At 53.3% G+C, this 18,945-nt stretch overlaps 1 protein-coding gene across 1 annotated transcript in view; it reads right to left on the bottom strand.

The window, feature by feature from the left end:
- LOC130112875 (microtubule-associated tumor suppressor 1-like) overlaps positions 1 to 18,945 on the bottom strand; it is a 153,239-nt gene that overhangs the window by 30,799 nt on the left and 103,495 nt on the right. Inside the window, exon 7 of the mRNA XM_056280393.1 lies at positions 12,925 to 12,991. Within this exon, the coding sequence (XP_056136368.1) occupies positions 12,925 to 12,991 (67 nt within the window). The remainder of the gene's footprint in view (positions 1 to 12,924; positions 12,992 to 18,945) is intronic.

Raw genomic sequence — 18,945 nt, 5'->3', positions numbered from 1 at the left:
CCACCACATGGTACCACCTTGACTCAACTCTATTCGCTTCTTCTGGTTTTCCACCACATGGTACCAACTCCACTCAACTCTACTCGCTTCTTCTGGTTTTCCACCACGTGGGTACCGCCCTCGACTCAACTCTACTCGCTTCTTCTGGTTTTCCACCACATGGTACCACCTCGACTCAGCTCTACTTGCTTCTTCTAGCTTTCCACCACATGGTACCACCTTGACTCAACTCTACTCGCTTCTTCTGGTTTTCCACCACATGGTACCAACTCGACTCAAACTCTACTCGCTTCTTCTGGTTTTCCACCACATGGTACCGCCTCGACTCAACTCTACTTGCTTCTTCTGGTTTTCCACCACGTGCTACTGCCTCGACTCAACTCTACTCGCTTCTTCTGGTTTTCACCACATGGTACCACCTCGACTCAACTCTACTCGCTTCTTCTGGTTTTCCCCCACGTGCTACCGCCTCGACTCAACTCTACTCGCTTCTTCTGGTTTTCCACCACATGGTACCGCCTCGACTCAACTCTACTTGCTTCTTCTGGTTTTCCACCACGTGCTACTGCCTCGATTCAACTCTACTCGCTTCTTCTGGTTTTCCACCACATGGTACCATCTCGACTCAACTCTACTCGCTTCTTCTGGTTTTCCATTGGGCAAAAGTTGCTTTGTTTTACTTTTTTACTACTTTATTGACCCCTGTGGGGAAATTCCTCTCTGCATGTAACCATTCTAGCTGTGTAGCTAGGAGCAGTGGGCAGTCGTCGTGCAGCACCCAGGGACCAACTCCAGTCCGTCTTGCCACGCCTCGGTCAGGGACACAGACAGGAGTATTAACCCTAACATGCATGTCTTTTTGATGGTGGGGGAAACCGGAGCACCCGGAGAAACCCCACCACAAACGCGGGGAGAACATTCAACTCCACACAGAGGACGACCCAGAATTACCCCCAAGGTTGGACAACCCCGGGGTTCAAACCCAGGACCTTCTTGCTGTGAGGCAACAGCGCTAACCACTTGGCCGCCGTACTGTTAGGGATAGTACTGGTACCAGGTCGAGGTCCTTTTTTTTGGTACCGCCTCCGTGGAGGTTCCAAGTGAGCTGAGCCGATACCTAAAGGTGACTTGAAAATACCACTATAAATAAATAAATAAATAAAATCTAAATAAATATATGTACTATATTAATATTTATTTATTTAAATAAATAAAAACAAAAAACAAACTAGTCAATATGCCCAAAAATGATCAGCGGGGCTTCGCCATGAGGGGAGACTATCTGCAGTGGAAAACCAAATTCCAACAAAGTAAAGCGAGTAGAGTCGAATAGAGTAGAGTAGAGCTGTTACCATGTAGTGGAGAAGGGGCATTAGTGTTTGGTTACTACACAGTATTCAGCAGGTAGCAGGTATTGTGCTGGTGAGAAACCTCAACAGGAAATGAGCACAGATCTGGTAGCTCAACCCGGTAAGGTGGCTTGAGATAACAGCGGTTTTAAGTAGCGTATCGATCAAACCCAGAGCCAAATGTGATGAACACCTGTCCTCCAGCTGTGCCAGCTCCTCCTTGTGCTGCTCCTCCAGCTTCTTCAGCGTCTCCTCCAGGGAGGACACGTGCCTCCTCCTTCTCTGTCTGCAGGCGCGCGCAGCTCTGAGACGACAAGACTGCGGGGAGAGAAGAGGACAATTGTTTGTACCATAGGAAGGAGGGAAGGAAGGAAGGAAGGAAGGAAGGAAGGAAGGAAGGAAGGAAGGAAGGAAGGAAGGAAGGAAGGAAGGAAGGAAGGAGAGGGGGGTAAAAAGAGTGAGAGCGATGTCTGTTCAGAAATGTCATATCCATGAAACACTTTCTCTCTCTCTCTCTCTCTGTCTGTCTGTGCCATTTCTTTATTTTTTATTTTTTGGATCCCCCCGCCTTTTCTCTCCAATTGTACCCCACTCTTCCGAGCCATCCCGGTCTCTGCTCCACCCCCTCTGCTGATCCGGGGAGGGCTGCAGACTACCACATGCCTCCTCCCATACATGTGGAGTCACCAGCCGCTTCCTTTCACCTGACAGTGAGGAGTTTCACCAGGGGGACGTAGCAGCGTGGGAGGATCACGCTATTCCCCCCCAGTTCCCCCTCCCCTCTGAACAGGCTCACCAACTGACCAGAGGAGGCGCTAGTGCAGCAACCAGGACATCTGGCTTCCCACCCGCAGACACGGAACAATTGCGTCTGTAGGGACGCCCGACCAAGCTGGAGGCAACACGGGGATTCGAACTAGCGATCCCCGTGTTGTTAGGCAACGGAATAGACTGCCGTGCTATCCAGATGCCCGTGTGCCATTTCAAATGAAATAATAGGGAAATGACACCGTCACGCATTTCGCCGAGGGCCCCCTGAAACCACCCCAAGGACTCCTGTTAGTCCCCGGACCGCATTTTGGGACCTGCCGCTTCACAATTAATGATAAAAAAATGTGCAGTGAGTCTCGTTGTTTGTAAAACACACAACCATTCTTGACATTCGTAGCAGGTCTTGCCGACTCTGGGTCCATCGTTTTAGCTTAAAGACCTCCAGATATCAGAGACGCTCAGTGCATCCCCAATGGCATGAGATCCGGTTCGGACCAAGCCGCAGAAAGCTGGGGCCTTGTAATGGAGCTGCAGGGCTGCTAAAAGCAAATTTTCACATGGACAGACTGCTCTAAAATGTTGTGTACACTGCAATAAACACATAATCGATACACACACAAGCATTCTCCATCAACACATCGTGTGGAACAGCTTTAAGCCTTCAGAGCAGGAGCGAGAGACGAGTCAAGAGGTTGGAAGTCTTTTTCTTCTTTGCGTGCCTGCGATGTGCGAGTGCGTCCCTTGACACTGCCCGACAACTGCATTCCAGTTTAATCGCTCTTACAACAGACGTGTTAGCCAACCCTGAAACATCTGCGAGTCAACTCAAAGGCATGCGGCAAAGGCTCATTCCACCAACGACTAATTTATCCTCTCACAAGCACATGCATGCTTCTCCCCTTTCTTTCTACACACCCACCATCTCATCCACCTCCCCGCTGTATCATCACACCACTTGTTTATTAAAGACACGTGCCAGTACGAAACACGTATAGTAAACACATGGTCTCTGCCAGCGATCACGTTATCTATGGCTTAGTGGGGGGTGTAAGAAAATATTGATACACTTGAGTATTGCAATATTATCTCTTGTGATACTGGATCAATTCTCAAAACCACTGTATCCATCTTTAATTGTTTACATGTGAAGGTTCGTGACAAACATGTTGTGTTGTGTGTAACCCCACGACCGCTAGATAACAGTGTTTGTAATCTGTCTTCAGCCATTTGACTCTTCCACTCCAACCCAACAACGTAAACTGAGACAGGAAGCAGCATAAGCACAAAGAACACAGGCCTATGAAATACAATATATCACCTTTCTTACAGTAACACAATATATCACCTTTCTTACAGTATCACAATATATCACCTTTCTTACAGTATCACAATATATCACCTTTCTTACGAGTACCACAATATATCACCTTTCTTACAGTACCACAATATATCACCTTTCTTACAGTATCACAATATATCACCTTTCTAACAGTATCACAATATATCACCTTTCTAACAGTATCGCAATATATCACCTTTCTTACAGTACCACAATATATCACCTTTCTAACAGTATCACAATGTATCACCTTTCTAACAGTATCACAATATATCACCTTTCTAACAGTATCACAATATATCACCTTTCTAACAGTATCACAATGTATCACCTTTCTAACAGTATCACAATATATCACCTTTCTAACAGTATCACAATGTATCACCTTTCTAACAGTATCACAATATATCACCTTTCTAACAGTATCACAATGTATCACCTTCTTCTAACAGTATCACAATATATCACCTTTCTTACAGTATCACAATATATCACCTTTCTTACAGTATCACAATGTATCACCTTTCTTACAGTATCACAATATATCACCTTTCTAACAGTACCACAATATATCACCTTTCTAACAGTACCACAATATATCACCTTTCTAACAGTACCACAATATATCACCTTTCTAACAGTACCACAATATATCACCATATATTGAATCGTAGCCCTGTATCCTTCTGGCAGAGCTGTACTGCTATGGAGAGCGTCCACAGGTGGTGGATAGTGGAACGCTCCCTCAAATATGGGGGACAGCTGCGAAATGAGCAGGCTTACCTGACGAATAAGCAGTTGCCCAGCAACAGCGGCGGTTGCTAGCAGGGCGCAGTGGGCCATTGGGTGGCACTGGTGGACATACAGAAAGCTGCAAAGGCCCCATAACGGCACTGAGACAAGGTGTTTGAAGGTCTCCTTTACATAGACCTTGTCTACACTGGGCAGCAGCAGTGTAGTACCTGTAGCTGGTGGAGGAGCCAAACCGTCGGGCCAACGGTAGCTTCAGGACAACAGGAGGCATGCTGGGAACTCTAGTATCTGGTCTCCTGTACTGTGGGCAGAAGGCAATGGTAACCACTGTCTATTTTATTACCGAAAACCCAAAACATGCTTAACAACACGTTGTTGAGCATGTTTTTTGGCAGCCAACATCGTAGCTGATGATGCCGAAGGAAGAAGAAGAAGAAGAACCCCTGTATCGTGATACGTATCGTATCGCCAGATTCTCGCTAAGACACAGCCCCACGGCTTAGTGTAGCAAAACTTGTCCCGCATCGCGGTGACAACTTTAACTGCAGTAACCGTCCTGTAACCGAGCCGTTAACATGTAAAGTGAATCGCAGTAACCACCAAATTCAAGTCCTCCATGCACGCCATGTGACCTGCAGGATGGACGGGATTCTGACGTCGTGCTTTAAAAATCCCCGTGACTTCGTGTTGTAACAACTGGCTGTGCGGCGAGACAGTTGCCATTTCCCCCCTAGTCCCGGTGTTAGCATGACCGCCCGTTAGCACGGTGACAATGACATAAAGCCAACAGCTGGCCGGCCCAGAGACAGGCCAGCTCTTTATCGTGTGGCGGAAAACAACAGCGGGGACGATGTGTTTGGACTTGGGCATGCCTGTGTGTGTGTGTGTGTGTGAGAGAGAGAGAGAGAGAGAGCGAGAGAGAGAGAGAGAGAGAGAGAGAGAGAGAGAGAGAGAGAGAGAGAGAGAGAGAGAGAGGAGAGAGAGAGAGAGAGAGAGAGAGAGAGAGAGAGAGAGAGAGAGAGAAACAAGACAGCAGGTGCTAGGCAAGTGTTGGCGTGGAATAATGACATCATTATAATATATGACCCCCAGAAACCCTGGAAATTATCTTCAACATACGAGCGCCTCGCGGGAACATGTGGGAACAAGGAAACGACTGGGACAAAGTGAATTCCCATCCAGGCCCCTCGCCTTCGTTCTGGCTGCAGAGATAGCTGTCTTTTACCTGACAACCACCACAGCCCTCGTCCTCCCGAAGACTGTGAGCAGTAGAACTCAATTAAAAAGGTCAAAGGTCAAAATGGACCTCTCCCAGTCATCTCAAATTGAATCGTTCCCTTGCTATGACAGGTGCTGATGTTTGCAGTGACCCAAGAAAGGACCCCCCCCCCCACACACACACACACCTTTTCCCCCTCAACTGTACTTGACCAATTTACCCTATTTTCCAAGCCATCCCAGTCGCTGCTCAAACCCCCTCTGCTGATACGGCCCAGATAGCAAAGAATCTTTGGCCCAAATATGGCCCACATCTGCAGTTATCTTAGGGTCCACATTTGGTCCTGAATGACGGCTGTGGCTGCCTCCACTCAGCCACAGGTCATGGGACATTTGGGCCTCTTCTGGCCCACACAGCATGTGCCTTAACGCAAGTCAAGCCTGGCTCGTTAAATGTGGGCCACATCTGGCCCCCATAGTATGTGCTGTAACCCAAGTCAGGCCCGGTTCATTACACTGGGGCCATGTCTGGCCCACACAACAGTTGCCAGTGCCGTAACTGAGCTGTAAGTACCAAAAGTGGCCCAGATTAGGCCCAAATGTGTCTGCTATCTGGGCGGAGGGGCTGCAGACTACCGGCATGCCCTCCTCCCATACATGTGGAGTCGCCAGCCGCTTCTTTTCAACCTGACAGTGAGGAGTTTCGCCAGGGGGGACGTAGCGCGTGGGAGGATCACGCTATTCCCCCCAGTTCCCCCCCCCCCCGAACAGGCGCTCTGACCGACCGGAGGAGGCGCTAGTGGAGCGACCAGGACACTTACCCACATCCGGCCTCCCACCCGCAGACAAGGACAATTGTATCTGTAGGGACGCCGACCAAGCCGGAGGTAACACGGGGATTCGAACCAGCGATCTCTGTGTTGGTAGGCAACAGAATAGACCGGCATGCTACCCGGACGCCTGAAAGGATTATTCCTGACACCGGCACACTGCTGCCATGCAAATGGGGATGAAGGCGAAGGCAAATATTTCAAAACTGTGAAAATGAACCTTGGCGTAAGTGGCATCTCAGACAGAGATTCTCCGTCCAGCCATTACCCAAACCCCTTACGTATCCTGCTCTCAGGGTGGCGGGGGTGCTGGAGCCCATCCAGCAGCCACTGGGCAGCAGGGGGGGGGGGGACACCCTGGACAGGCCACCAGGCCGTCACAGGGGCAATCCTGAAACTCAAATCTGCTGCTCTTATTCTCATCTAACGACTAAGTTAAGCCACCACAGACAGGCCAGTGCTGACCCGCACCACGAAATGCTGCTACCACCCCTGCTAAAGCTGCAGGCCGCCACACAATACAGTCACTATACGCTGCAGAGCCTGACAGTAACACGCTCATGCTGTGTGTTGGTCCATGAGAAATAACCATGACATCCATCATTCAACATGCGAGCAGAGAAGTATGTTGGTTTAACAGGCCAAGCTGTGTGTGTGTGTGTGTGTGTGTGTGTGTGTGTGTGCGCGCGTGTGTGTGTGTGTGTGTGTGTGTGTGGTGTGTGTGTGTGTTCTGACACTGGAGATCTATACATTTCTGCCATTCCATTTGAGTTGAAGGTCAGACCAGCAGTAAGAGGCTACAGTCAGGGCCTCTCCATATGACGGATGAGGGGAAGGTGGAGAGAGAGTGTGAACGTAAGCAGGTAAATAAGAGCGAGACAGAAACGAACGTATACTAGACGACGGTGGGTGAGTGAGGAGAGGGGAGAAAGAGTGAGGAGGAGAGAGAGCGAGAGAGTGAGGGGAGAGAGAGGGGAGGAGAGGGAGGGAGGGAGAGGGAGAGGGAGAGAGAGAGAGAGAGAGAGAGGAGCAAGAGAGTGAGGAGGGAGACAGAGCGAGAGAGTGAGGAGAGAGAGTGAGAGAGTGAGGGGAGAGAGTGAGGAGGGAGACCGAGAGAGTGAGGTGGGGAGACAGAGAGGGAGGGAGAGAGAGAGAGAGAGAGAGAGAGAGAGAGAGAGAGAGAGAGAGAAGAGAGAGAGAGAGAGAGAGAGAGAGAGAGAGAGAGTGAGTGAGGAGGGAGACCGAGAGAGTGAGGTGGGAGACAGAAAGTGAGGTGGGAGAGAGAGAGAGAGAGAGAGAGCGATAGCTGGAGTGATGCATGACAGGTCAAATGTAAGGGGGGATACTGTTGGAGAGAGAGAGAGAGAGGGAGGCTCTCCAGAGCTCCACCTCCCGCTGTGTTAACGGTTGGTGTTGTTAACCAGTTGTGTGCGTGCCCGTGTGAGGAGTGTGTTAATAATACAGTCATGTGGCCGGGGAGCTTTGCCAGATGTCACAGTGTTTGCCTGTCCCTGTGACAGGGTGTGTGGCAGAGAGACAGGCAGACAGACAGAGAGAGAGAGAGAGAGACAGGGGGAGGAGAGAGAGAGAGAAAAGCGAGAGAGACAGAGAGAGAGTCAGAGAGAGAGACAGGGGGAGAGAGAGAGAGAAAGCGAGAGAGACAGAGAGGAGAGAGAGAGAGACAGGCAGACAGACAGAGAGAGAGAGAGAGAGACAGGGGGGAGAGAGAGAGAGAAAGCGAGAGAGACAGAGAGGAGAGTCAGAGAGAGAGACAGGGGGGAGGGAGAGAGAGAGACAGGGGGAGAGACAGGGGGAGAAAGCATGCTTGGCATTAGGCAGCAGTGTGTATGAAGTGGTAAAAAACAGGGAGGAAGGGCGTCCGGGTGGCATAACGGTCTAGTCTGTTGCCTACCGACATGGGGATCGCTGGTTCGAATCCCCGTGTTACCTCCGGCTCGGCCGGGCGCCCTTACAGACTCAATTGGCTGAGTCTACGGGACGTGGAGCCGGATGTGAGTGTGTGTCCTGGTCGCTGCAATAGCGCCTCCTCTGGTCAGCCGGGGCACCCGTTCAGGGGGAGGGGGAACTGGGGGGGAATAGTGGGATCCTCCCACGTGCTACGTCCCCCCGGTGAAACTCCTCACTGTCAGGTGAAAAGAAGCGGCTGGTGACTCCACATGTATGGGAGGAGGCATGTGGTAGTCTGCAGCCCTCCCTGGATCAGCAGAGGGGGTGGAGCAGAGACCAGATCAGAAGAGTGGGGCAATTGGCCAAGTACGATAGGGGGAGAAAAACGGGGGGGGGGGTGATGGAGTTGAGGCGTTATCTTTAATACCCCTGCAGTACAAGAGCTGCTGTGAACCTGAAGCACGAAACACAGCGTGCTCACATCCACAGACCGACAACACGTACAAATACCATATATTTGGGATATAATACACATGTAAATACCACTACATGTAAAGTTTGAAGTGTGGTTTACATGACGACCGGTGGTGTTGCGTTTTGTTGGCTTCGTCATGGCGAACTATTCAACATAAACAAGTGTTACTGTACAATAGATCATCATATATCATGGTGTGCGGTGCGTGCTCTCACTTGCTCTTTACCACAAATAACTTCTCTCGCGGCTTCGTGAACACGTTGTCGTAACCGTAGGGTCGAGCCTACGCATTCCTTCACTGACAGTGAAACGGCAGGTTGTCAAACGGCGTCATTGTTGAGTGACACACTTAGCCTACGCATTCCTTCACTGACAGTGAAACGGCAGGTTGTCAAACGGCGTCATTGTTGAGTGACACACTTCAGACAGGGGGCGGTTTAGCAGAGACAGAAGCCATAAATATCTTCTCTATCTCACCGCTATCCTATCACGGATCTCAAGCAAGCTCTCAAGGGGATGAGTTGTTGCCTCAAGTGAAGGAGTTCAAGTATGTCGGGGTCTTGTTCAGGAGTGAGGGTAGGATGGAGCGGGAGATTGACAGGTGGATTGGTGCAGCATCAGCAGTAATGTGGACGTTGTACCGGACCGTTGTGGTGAAGAGGGAGCTGAGCCGGAAGGCAAAGCTCTCAGTTTACCAGTCAGTCTTGGTTCCAACCCTCACCTATGGTCATGAGCTTTGGGTAGTGAGCGAAAGGGTGAGATCGTGGATACAAGCGGCTGGAATGAGTTTCCTCTGTAGGGGGTCTGGGCTCAGCCTTAGAGATAGGGTGAGGAGCTCGGACATCCAGAGGGAGCTCGGAGTAGAGCCGCTGCTCCTTCGCATTGAAAGGATCCAGTTGAGGTGGTTCAGCATCTGATCAGGATGCCTCCTGGGCTCCTTCCTTTGGGGTTTACTGGGCACATCCAACTGGGAGGAGACCCCGGGGTAGACCCAGAACTCGCTGGAGGGACTACATGTCCAATCTGGCCTGGGAACGCCTTGGGATCCCCCAGGAGGAGCTGGAGGGTGTTGCTGGGGAGAGGGAGGTCTGGAGTGCCCTACTTAGCTTGCTGCCACCACGACCCGACCCTGGAGAAGTGGCTGAAGATGAGATGAATGGATGAATGAATGAAGAGCTCAAGCACTGTGTGTGCAGTGCAGTGTGCCTGGAAAGGTGCACCAGGCAGCAGAACAGATGACCTCACACAGCGGCAGCCTGTGGCGTGTGCCTCCGCAGTCAGTAGAACTTGTATTTATTATTTGACTAATTAATCCACCTACACCCTTGTGCTTTGTGTTTATAAGGCCTATGCACAGACATGAATAATGTTGTGTATGTGCGGGGGGGATAATGACTACGTTTTCCTCCGTTATGGTGCAGCGCCACCAGGTGTTCAGTAGGCCAGTCCAGCACGACCTCGGCCTTGCTGCCAGGACTCCTCTGCTACAGCACGGCGGCCCTTTGTTCACGCCACCGCATGGAGGCGTCGACTGTGCAGTGTGTTTAACTGTCGCCGGTCGTTTTAAAGCTGCACGCTTTCACCTCTTTCGTTCGCTCCTGACATGAGGTTACGCTGCCTCTCGTTACGACGGGCAGGCCGGGGGCCGCTTCCACCATCTTGTACCGGGGCCGCTTCCACCATCTTGTACCGGGGCCGCTTCCACCATCTTGTACCGGGGCCGCCTCCACCATCTTGTACCGGGGCCGCCTCCACCATCTTGTACCGGGGCCGCCTCCACCATCTTGCACCGGGGCCGCCTCCACCATCTTGCACCGGGGCCGCTTCCACCATCTTGTACCGGGGCCGCTTCCACCATCTTGTACCAGGGCCGCTTCCACCATCTTGCACCGGGGCCGCTTCCACATCTTGCACCGGGCCGCCTCCATCATCTTGCACCGGGGCCGCCTCCACAATCTTGCACCGGGGCCGCTTCCACCATCTTGTACCGGGCCGCTTCCACCATCTTGCACCGGGGCGCTTCCACCATCTTGCACCGGGGCCGCTTCCACCATCTTGCACCGGGGCCGCTTCCACCATCTTGCACCGCGGCCGCTTCACCATCTTGTACCGGGGCCGCTTCCACCATCTTGTACCGGGGCCGCCTCCACAATCTTGCACCGGGGCCGCTTCCACCATCTTGCACCGCGGCCGCTTCCACCATCTTGTACCGGGGCCGCTTCCACCATCTTGCACCGGGGCCGCTTCCACCATCTTGCACCGGGGCCGCTTCCACCATCTTGCACCGGGGCCGCTTCCACCATCTTGCACCGGGGCCGCTTCCACCATCTTGTACCGGGGCCGCCTCCATCATCTTGCACCGGGGCCGCCTCCACAATCTTGCACCGGGGCCGCCTCCACCATCTTGCACCGGGGCCGCTTCCACCATCTTGCACCGGGGCCGCCTCCATCATCTTGCACCGGGGCCGCCTCCACAATCTTGCACCGGGGCCGCTTCCACCATCTTGTACCGGGGCCGCTTCCACCATCTTGCACCGGGGCCGCTTCCACCATCTTGCACCGGGGCCGCTTCCACCATCTTGCACCGGGGCCGCTTCCACCATCTTGCACCGCGGCCGCTTCCACCATCTTGCACCGGGGCCGCTTCCACCATCTTGCACCGGGGCCGCTTCCACCATCTTGTACCGGGGCCGCTTCCACCATCTTGCACCGCGGCCGCTTCCACCATCTTGCACCGGGGCCGCTTCCACCATCTTGCACCGGGGCCGCTTCCACCATCTTGTACCGGGGCCGCTTCCACCATCTTGCACCGGGGCCGCTTCCACCATCTTGCACCGCGGCCGCTTCCACCATCTTGCACCGGGGCCGCCTCCACGAATCTTGCACCGGGGCCGCCTCCACCATCTTGCACCGGGGCCGCTTCCACCATCTTGCACCGGGGCCGCTTCCACCATCTTGCACCGGGGCCGCCTCCACGAATCTTGCACCGGGGCCGCCTCCACCATCTTGCACCGGGGCCGCTTCCACCATCTTGCACCGGGGCCGCTTCCACCATCTTGCACCGGGGCCGCCTCCACGAATCTTGCACCGGGGCCGCTTCCACCATCTTGCACCGGGGCCGCCTCCACCATCTTGCACCGGGGCCGCCTCCACCATCTTGCACCGGGGCCGGCGCTCGCTACGCCGCTAAGCAGAGAGCAACCATTTTCTAAACTGTATTCTTAACTGCTGGGTGGTGAGCCGCCAGCCAGCCTTTACTTTGTGGATTTATCCTCCTTCATCTATCTGGGCGGCACGGTGGCCCAGCGGTTAGCGGTGTCGCCTCACAGAAAGACGGTCCTGGGTTCGATCCCCGGGGTTGTCCAACCTTGAAGGTCGTCCCAGGTGGTCCCTTGTGTGGCGTTCTCATGTTCTCCCCGTGTCTGTGGTGGGTGCTAAGGGTTTCCCCCACCATCAAAAGAAACATGCATGTTAGGGTTTATACTCCTGTCTGTGCCCCTGAGCAAGGCAGTGGGAAGAGAACTGGAGTTGGTCCGTCGGGCGCAGCATGAAGGCGGCAGCCCACTGCTCCTAGCTACACAGATCACAGCTAGGATGGGTTAACTTGCAGTAACAAGTTCCCCGAGGGCATTAATAAAGCCAACTTAATTTAATAATTAATTAATCATCACGCCGGCCGAGTCCTTTTCCCTGAGCTGAGGGCAATAAAAGGGGCAAATTCTGAGTGACAGTTGTGAAGAACTGACACGGCCCAGTTTTGGCGACTGTAGTTGGGAGAAACACATAACCAATGCCATCAGACTGCTGCTTCTTACCAGGAGTACACTTGAACCAACGTAGGTGCAAAGACACACACACCACACACACACCAACACACACACACACACACACATACACACACACACACACATATATATTTGCAAAACCAAAGACACTGTGGCAGCTGAAGTACCCTGCGCTGTAACCTACATGCTCTTGTGTGTCTACTAACAATGCAGACTGAGCACCACCCACAAGCACCACCCACAAGCACCCCCACGAGCACCCCCCACGAGCACCACCCACAAGCACCCCCCACGACGAGAACAAATAGTCATCTGCCTGGAAGTTGACCTGTCACTGGTAAGCCTCACCTCACATGCAAAACAGTAGGGTTGTGTGTGTGTGTGTGTGTGTGTGTGTGTGTGCGAGGGTGAGTCAGAGAGGGAGACAGAGAGAGACAGCAGGGAGAACGTGGGTGTGTATGAACATGCTGGCAGTATTTTTAAGCGTGTCTCTTACCCAGTTCATCTCTGAGGTGGGCTATTTCCAGGGATAACTCCTTCTTCTGCTTCAAGGTCTCCTCACGCTGGAGAGAGAGAGAGACACAGAGAGAGAGAGACACAGAGAGACACGAGAGAGAGAGAGAGAGAGAGAGAGTTAAAAAACCTCAAGTTAGATTTAACTTTATTCAAGAGACAGAAGACATCAGCAGGAGTCCGGACTTGTTTTGTGCACATCAGGGGCAGAACACGCGGCCCACATGAACCAGATTTCCAACGTGAAGACTGGTCCGGGACCATAACCACGCTGGCCAGCAGCTGCCCAACAGCCAGCGAGGCCGCCTTGTGACCAGAGGCTTACTGCGCCGGTTCAAATACTGATTTGACAGAGTTTGATTGACAGGGAGGAGCGGGACGAGCTCTCTGCCCCCCTCCCAGAGATGCCCTGAGCAAGGTTTCTACCCATAACCACTTTGGACCGGCAGCAGAAAACTAAATCCACGGTCGGCTCACGGTGGCCCAGTGGTTAGCGCTGTAGCCTCATAGCAAGAAGGTCCTGGGTTCGAACCCCGGGGTTGTCCAACCTTGGGGGTCATCCCAGGTCGTCCTCTGTGTGGAGTTTGCATGTTCTCCCCGTGTCTGCGGTGGGGTTTCTCCGGGTGCTCCGGTTTCCCCCACCATCAAAAAGACATGCATGTTAGGGTTAATACTCCTGCCTGTGCCCCTGAGCAAGGCATGGCGAGACGAGCTGCAGTTGGTCCCCGGGTGGTGCAGGGTGGCTGCCCGCTCCTCCTCGCTACACAGCCAGGATGGTCCCATGCAGAGCAGAATTTCCCCCACGGGGGTCAACAAACAATCTCAAACTCTCACAACCAATATACGCACGTGTGCAGCCATAGCTGCAGGAGGACAGGTGCTGCTAGGGCTGCAAATGTTTAGGCAAATAAAATAAAAACCAAAACATAAACAAGGCCAGCCAATTAGTCCATTACCAAAGGACACCCTGTGAAATCCTGAAAGAACCGCTTCAAGATACAGCGATGAACCAACGTGGACTCGTCCCGCATTACACATTCGCCTTTTGAGCCTGTGCCAAGGTGCGCGGGTGAAACACCCAGCAGAGGCCTGCTGCCCCTCCCCTCACTCGGCTCACGTCGAGTCCTGCATGGCTGCTCTAAAGCCCCCTGCACACTGTGGGATGTCGAGCTCATAAACTGGGGTTCAGCATCCAGTGTGAGGTGTGTAGACTGTAGGATGACAACACGACTGAAACACAGGCTGCGGCACAAGTCCATTAAAACGTCACCAGCGGGTCACCGCCGCTCGTTTAGCTCGTTTTGTTGAATCCATCACATTTGGGTCACAGATGCTAACCGTGTGTTTGTTTGTGTTTGGCGCCAGCAAAGATCCTGCGTGGCGTTGATCAGTGTGTCATTTCTTGCTGCTTATCTATTGGTTGGTTAGGAGACGTAGGCCACAGCAGCAGTCACGTTGTGAGATGGTCGTCCTACATTTCTGCCCCCGTCAGACTTTTGTCCCGGGTTGTCTCCGGTCACCAGACCGTCATAACGGCTGTCTTTGAGCCTGTCCCACAGGGCGACGTAGACCACCGTTTTGGACCATGACCAAAGGTATCAACACGTTTAGTCGTCTGTCGTCTGAGACGGCCCACATCATACAGTCTGTAGGAGGCATCAGGCCAGCGGTGGCGAACCATGTGTCATGGAGAGCCACGTGTACGCAGGTTTTCATTCCAGCCGGACTCCACACCAGGTGGTTTCACCGATTAGAACCCTTCAGCCAAATAGGAAGAATGTAGAACGTATCAGGGAAATCAGCTGGTGTGGAGTTGGGCTGGAACGAAAACCTGTGTACACATGGCTCTCCATGGCCCATGGTTCACTACCCCTGCTTCAGGTTCACCACCCCCGCTTCAGGTTCAACACACCTGCCTCAGGTTCACCATCCTGCTTTAGGTTCGCCACCCCTGCCTCAGGTTCACCATCCCTGCTTCAGGTTCACCACCCCTGCTTCAGGTTCACCATCCCTGCTTCAGGTTCACCACCCCTGCTTCAGGTTCACCACCCCTGCTTTAGGTTCACCATCCCTGCTCTAGGTTCACCACCCCTGCTCTAGGTTCACCACACCTGCTTTAAGTTCACCACCCCTGCTTCAGGTTCACCACCCCTGCTTCAGGTTCACCATCCCTGCTTCAGGTTCAACACACCTGCCTCAGGTTCACCATCCCTGCTTTAGGTTCGCCACCCCTGCTTCAGGTTCACCACCCCTGCTCTAGGTTCACCACCCCTGCTCTAGGTTCACCACCCCTGCTTTAAGTTCACCACCCCTGCTTCAGGTTCACCACCCCTGCTTCAGGTTCACCATCCCTGCTTCAAGTTCACCACCCCTGCTTCAGATTCAACACACCTGCCTCAGGTTCACCATCCCCGCTTTAGGTTCGCCACCCCTGCTTCAGGTTCACCACCCCTGCTCTAGGTTCACCACCCCGGCTCTAGGTTCACCCCCCCTGCTTTAGGTTCACCACCCCTGCTCTAGGTTCACCACCCCTGCGTCAGGTTCACCACCCCTGCTTCAGGTTCAACACACCTGCTTCAGGTTCACCACCCCTGCTCTAGGTTCACCACCCCTGCTCTAGGTTCACCACACCTGCTTTAGGTTCACCACACCTGCTTTAAGTTCACCACCCCTGCTTCAGGCTCACCACCTCTGCTTCAGGTTCACCATCCCTGCTTCAGGTTCGCCACCCTGCTTCAGGTTATCCACCCCTGCTTTAGGTTCACCACCCATGCTCTAGGTTCACCACACCTGCTTTAGGTTCACCACCCCTGCTTCAGGTTCACCACCCCTGCTCTAGGTTCACCACACCTGCTTTAGGTTCACCACCCCTGCTTCAGGTTCGCCACCCCTGCTCTAGGTTCGCCACCCCTGCTTCAGGTTCTCCACCCCTGCTTCAGGTTCTCCACCCCTGCTTTAGGTTCACCACCCATGCTCTAGGTTCACCACCCCTGCTCTAGGTTCACCACCCCTGCTCTAGGTTCACCCCCCCTGCTCTAGGTTCACCACCTCTGCTTTAGGTTCACCACCCCTGCTCTAGGTTCACCACCCCTGCTTTGCTTTAGGCAAACAGGTGTCTGTCATGCAACCTTGCATTCATTAAGACATGAATCCACTGTCTCAATGTCTACCCAAGCATTCTCCACACACACACACACACACACACACAATCTTGAATACAAATAAAAACCAAAGGTGCACACGTGGACTGCTGCGCCCCAGCTCAACTCGCTGGTGCAGCAGATGGTGTAACGCCGTCTAAAGTGCAACGCCGCCCTTCCAACCAGCGACCAGCAGAGACATGGAAGCGCCTGTTAAAGCGGAAACCGATGCATTCCCCCTCTCACTTTCATCTTCCTCCCTTGTTAATGTGCACGTACACACACACAGACACACACACACACACACACACACACAGACACACACACACACACACACACACACACACACACACCGAGTCATAAAGCCCATCTGTTCCCAGCAGGGTTGGTAAAGTGGAAGAGCGGACCGAGGAGAGGGTGGGAAGGAGGGAAGGAGAGTAGTGCTAAAAAAAGAAAAGAATAGCAGAGGGCTCAGCCAGGGGGGTATTCAACAGCCGAGCAAAGCGACACTAGCAGCTCCGTACCTGAACAGCTGAGGAGAGAACGAGGACAAATAGTTTGCTCAGAGACAACGATCTGCGGACAACAGAGAAGACAGCAAACAGGAAGAGACGGACGGCAGCAAAGACAAGGAAAGAAGAAGTCCAGAGAGGAGAGACGAGTCAAGCCGTGTGGGAGGACCTGGGGACACGGCCATGACGGGAGGGAGGACTGGGTGTCGCTTTAACGAAGACACGGAGCTGAAGAAGAGACCCGAGCTGAGCGGGGAACGATGAAAAGCGAAGACCAGCACCTTGCGTTTCCTCTTGCGGCGGTGGCGGGGCTTCTTGAGGTGGGCTTTGCTGGCAGAGGAGCCCATGGCGTCTCCCCAAGGGGAGAAACTTCACCAACTCCTGGATCTCCTCTCTCTCGGTTGTCCTCTGAACACGTTGTGACACTCCTGCGCACTACTGGACAGGCGGAAACGTGCTCTCCCTCTCCCACACCCGACTGAGTAGAAAACGAGACCTGCCCGGCATTCTCTCCCTCTCCCCCTCCCCCTCCCTCTCTCCCTCCCTCCCTCTCCCCCTCTCTCCCTCCCTCCCTCCCTCCCGCCCTCTCTCTCTCCCCCTCGCTCTGTCTCCCTCCCTCCCCGTCTCTCTCTCCCTCCCTCCCTCTCTGTCTGTATCCCTTACTCCCTCCCTCTCTCCGTCTCCCTCCTTCTCTCCCTCCCTTTGTCTCTCTCTCTCTCTCTCTCTCTCTCTCTCTCCCCCTCTCTGTCTCCCTCCCTCCCCGTCTCTCTCTCCCTCCCTCTCTGTCTGTATCCCTTACTCCCTCCTTCTCTCCCTCCCTTTGTCTCTCTCTCTCTCTCTCTCTCTCTCTCTCTCTCTCTCCCTCCACACACACACCACCTCCCTCTTTCTCTCCCTCCTCTGACTGGGACACCCTCTCATTATTAGTGACTACACTTTTTACCTTCCCAACTCCTCCCTCCTCCCACCTGTTAACCAGAGACCTCCCTTATCCACCCATCCACCCCTCCTCTGGTCCTCCTCCATCAAGCTGAGTAAACACGTCGGTCCAGCTACTGTGTGAAGGAATGTCAAGAGTTGGACACATCTGACCCATTCATTCCTCGCATCTCACTCCTCATCCATCTTGTTCCTGTCCGGGCGGTCCGTCTAAAACAACCCACTGTCTTTCCTCTCCCTGCTCCCTTCTGTCTCTCTCCTGCTTTCTTTTCACCTCCTCACCACCTTTCATCGATCACTCTCACGCGACACCTCTCTCTCTCTCTCTCTCTCTCTCTCTCTCTTTAGATGCAAAGCCCCTTGCTGACCCTCATCAAACGTCACCAACAGACATGTAGTCCCATGTTCCGTTGAAGCACCTGTGTAGAGTCATGGGGGGGGGGACCCCTCAAAAAATGACTGTGAGTGCATCTAAAGGTATCTGTGTAGAGTCATGGGGGGGGGGACCCCTCAAAAAATGACCGTGAGTGCATCTAAAGGTATCTGTGTAGAGTCATGGGGGGGGGGGACCCCCTCAAAAAATGACCGTGAGTGCATCTAAAGGTATCTGTGTAGAGTCATGGGGGGGGGACCCCTCAAAAAATGACCGTGAGTGCATCTAAAGGTATCTGTGTAGAGTCATGGGGGGGGGGACCCCTCAAAAAATGACCGTGAGTGCATCTAAAGGTATCTGTGTAGAGTCATGGGGGGGGGACCCCTCAAAAAATGACCATGAGTGCATCTAAAAGTTTCTGTGTAGAGTCATGGAGGGGGGGACCCCTCAAAAAATGACCGTGAGTGCATCTAACAGTATCTGTGTAGAGTCATGGGGGGGGGACCCCTCAAAAAATGACCGTGAGTGCATCTAAAGGTATCTGTGTAGAGTCATGGGGGGGGGGACCCCTCAAAAAATGACCGCGAGTGCATCTAAAGGTATCTGTGTAGAGTCATGGGGGGGGGGGACCCCTCAAAAAATGACTGTGAGTGCATCTAAAGGTATCTGTGTAGAGTCATGGGGGGGGGACCCCTCAAAAAATGACCATGAGTGCATCTAAAAGTTTCTGTGTAGAGTCATGGAGGGGGGGACCCCTCAAAAAATGACCGTGAGTGCATCTAACAGTATCTGTGTAGAGTCATGGGGGGGGGACCCCTCAAAAAATGACCGTGAGTGCATCTAAAGGTATCTGTGTAGAGTCATGGGGGGGGGGACCCCTCAAAAAATGACCGCGAGTGCATCTAAAGGTATCTGTGTAGAGTCATGGGGGGGGGGACCCCTCAAAAAATGACTGTGAGTGCATCTAAAGGTATCTGTGTAGAGTCATGGGGGGGGGGGACCCCTCAAAAAATGACCGTGAGTGCATCTAAAGGTATCTG

Source organism: Lampris incognitus, chromosome 5, assembly GCF_029633865.1.
Source record: "Lampris incognitus isolate fLamInc1 chromosome 5, fLamInc1.hap2, whole genome shotgun sequence".
Taxonomy (NCBI): Eukaryota; Metazoa; Chordata; class Actinopteri; order Lampriformes; family Lampridae; genus Lampris; species Lampris incognitus.
The sequence above is the reverse complement of the archived record's forward strand: the minus strand, read 5'-3'. Positions and strand labels throughout refer to the sequence as shown.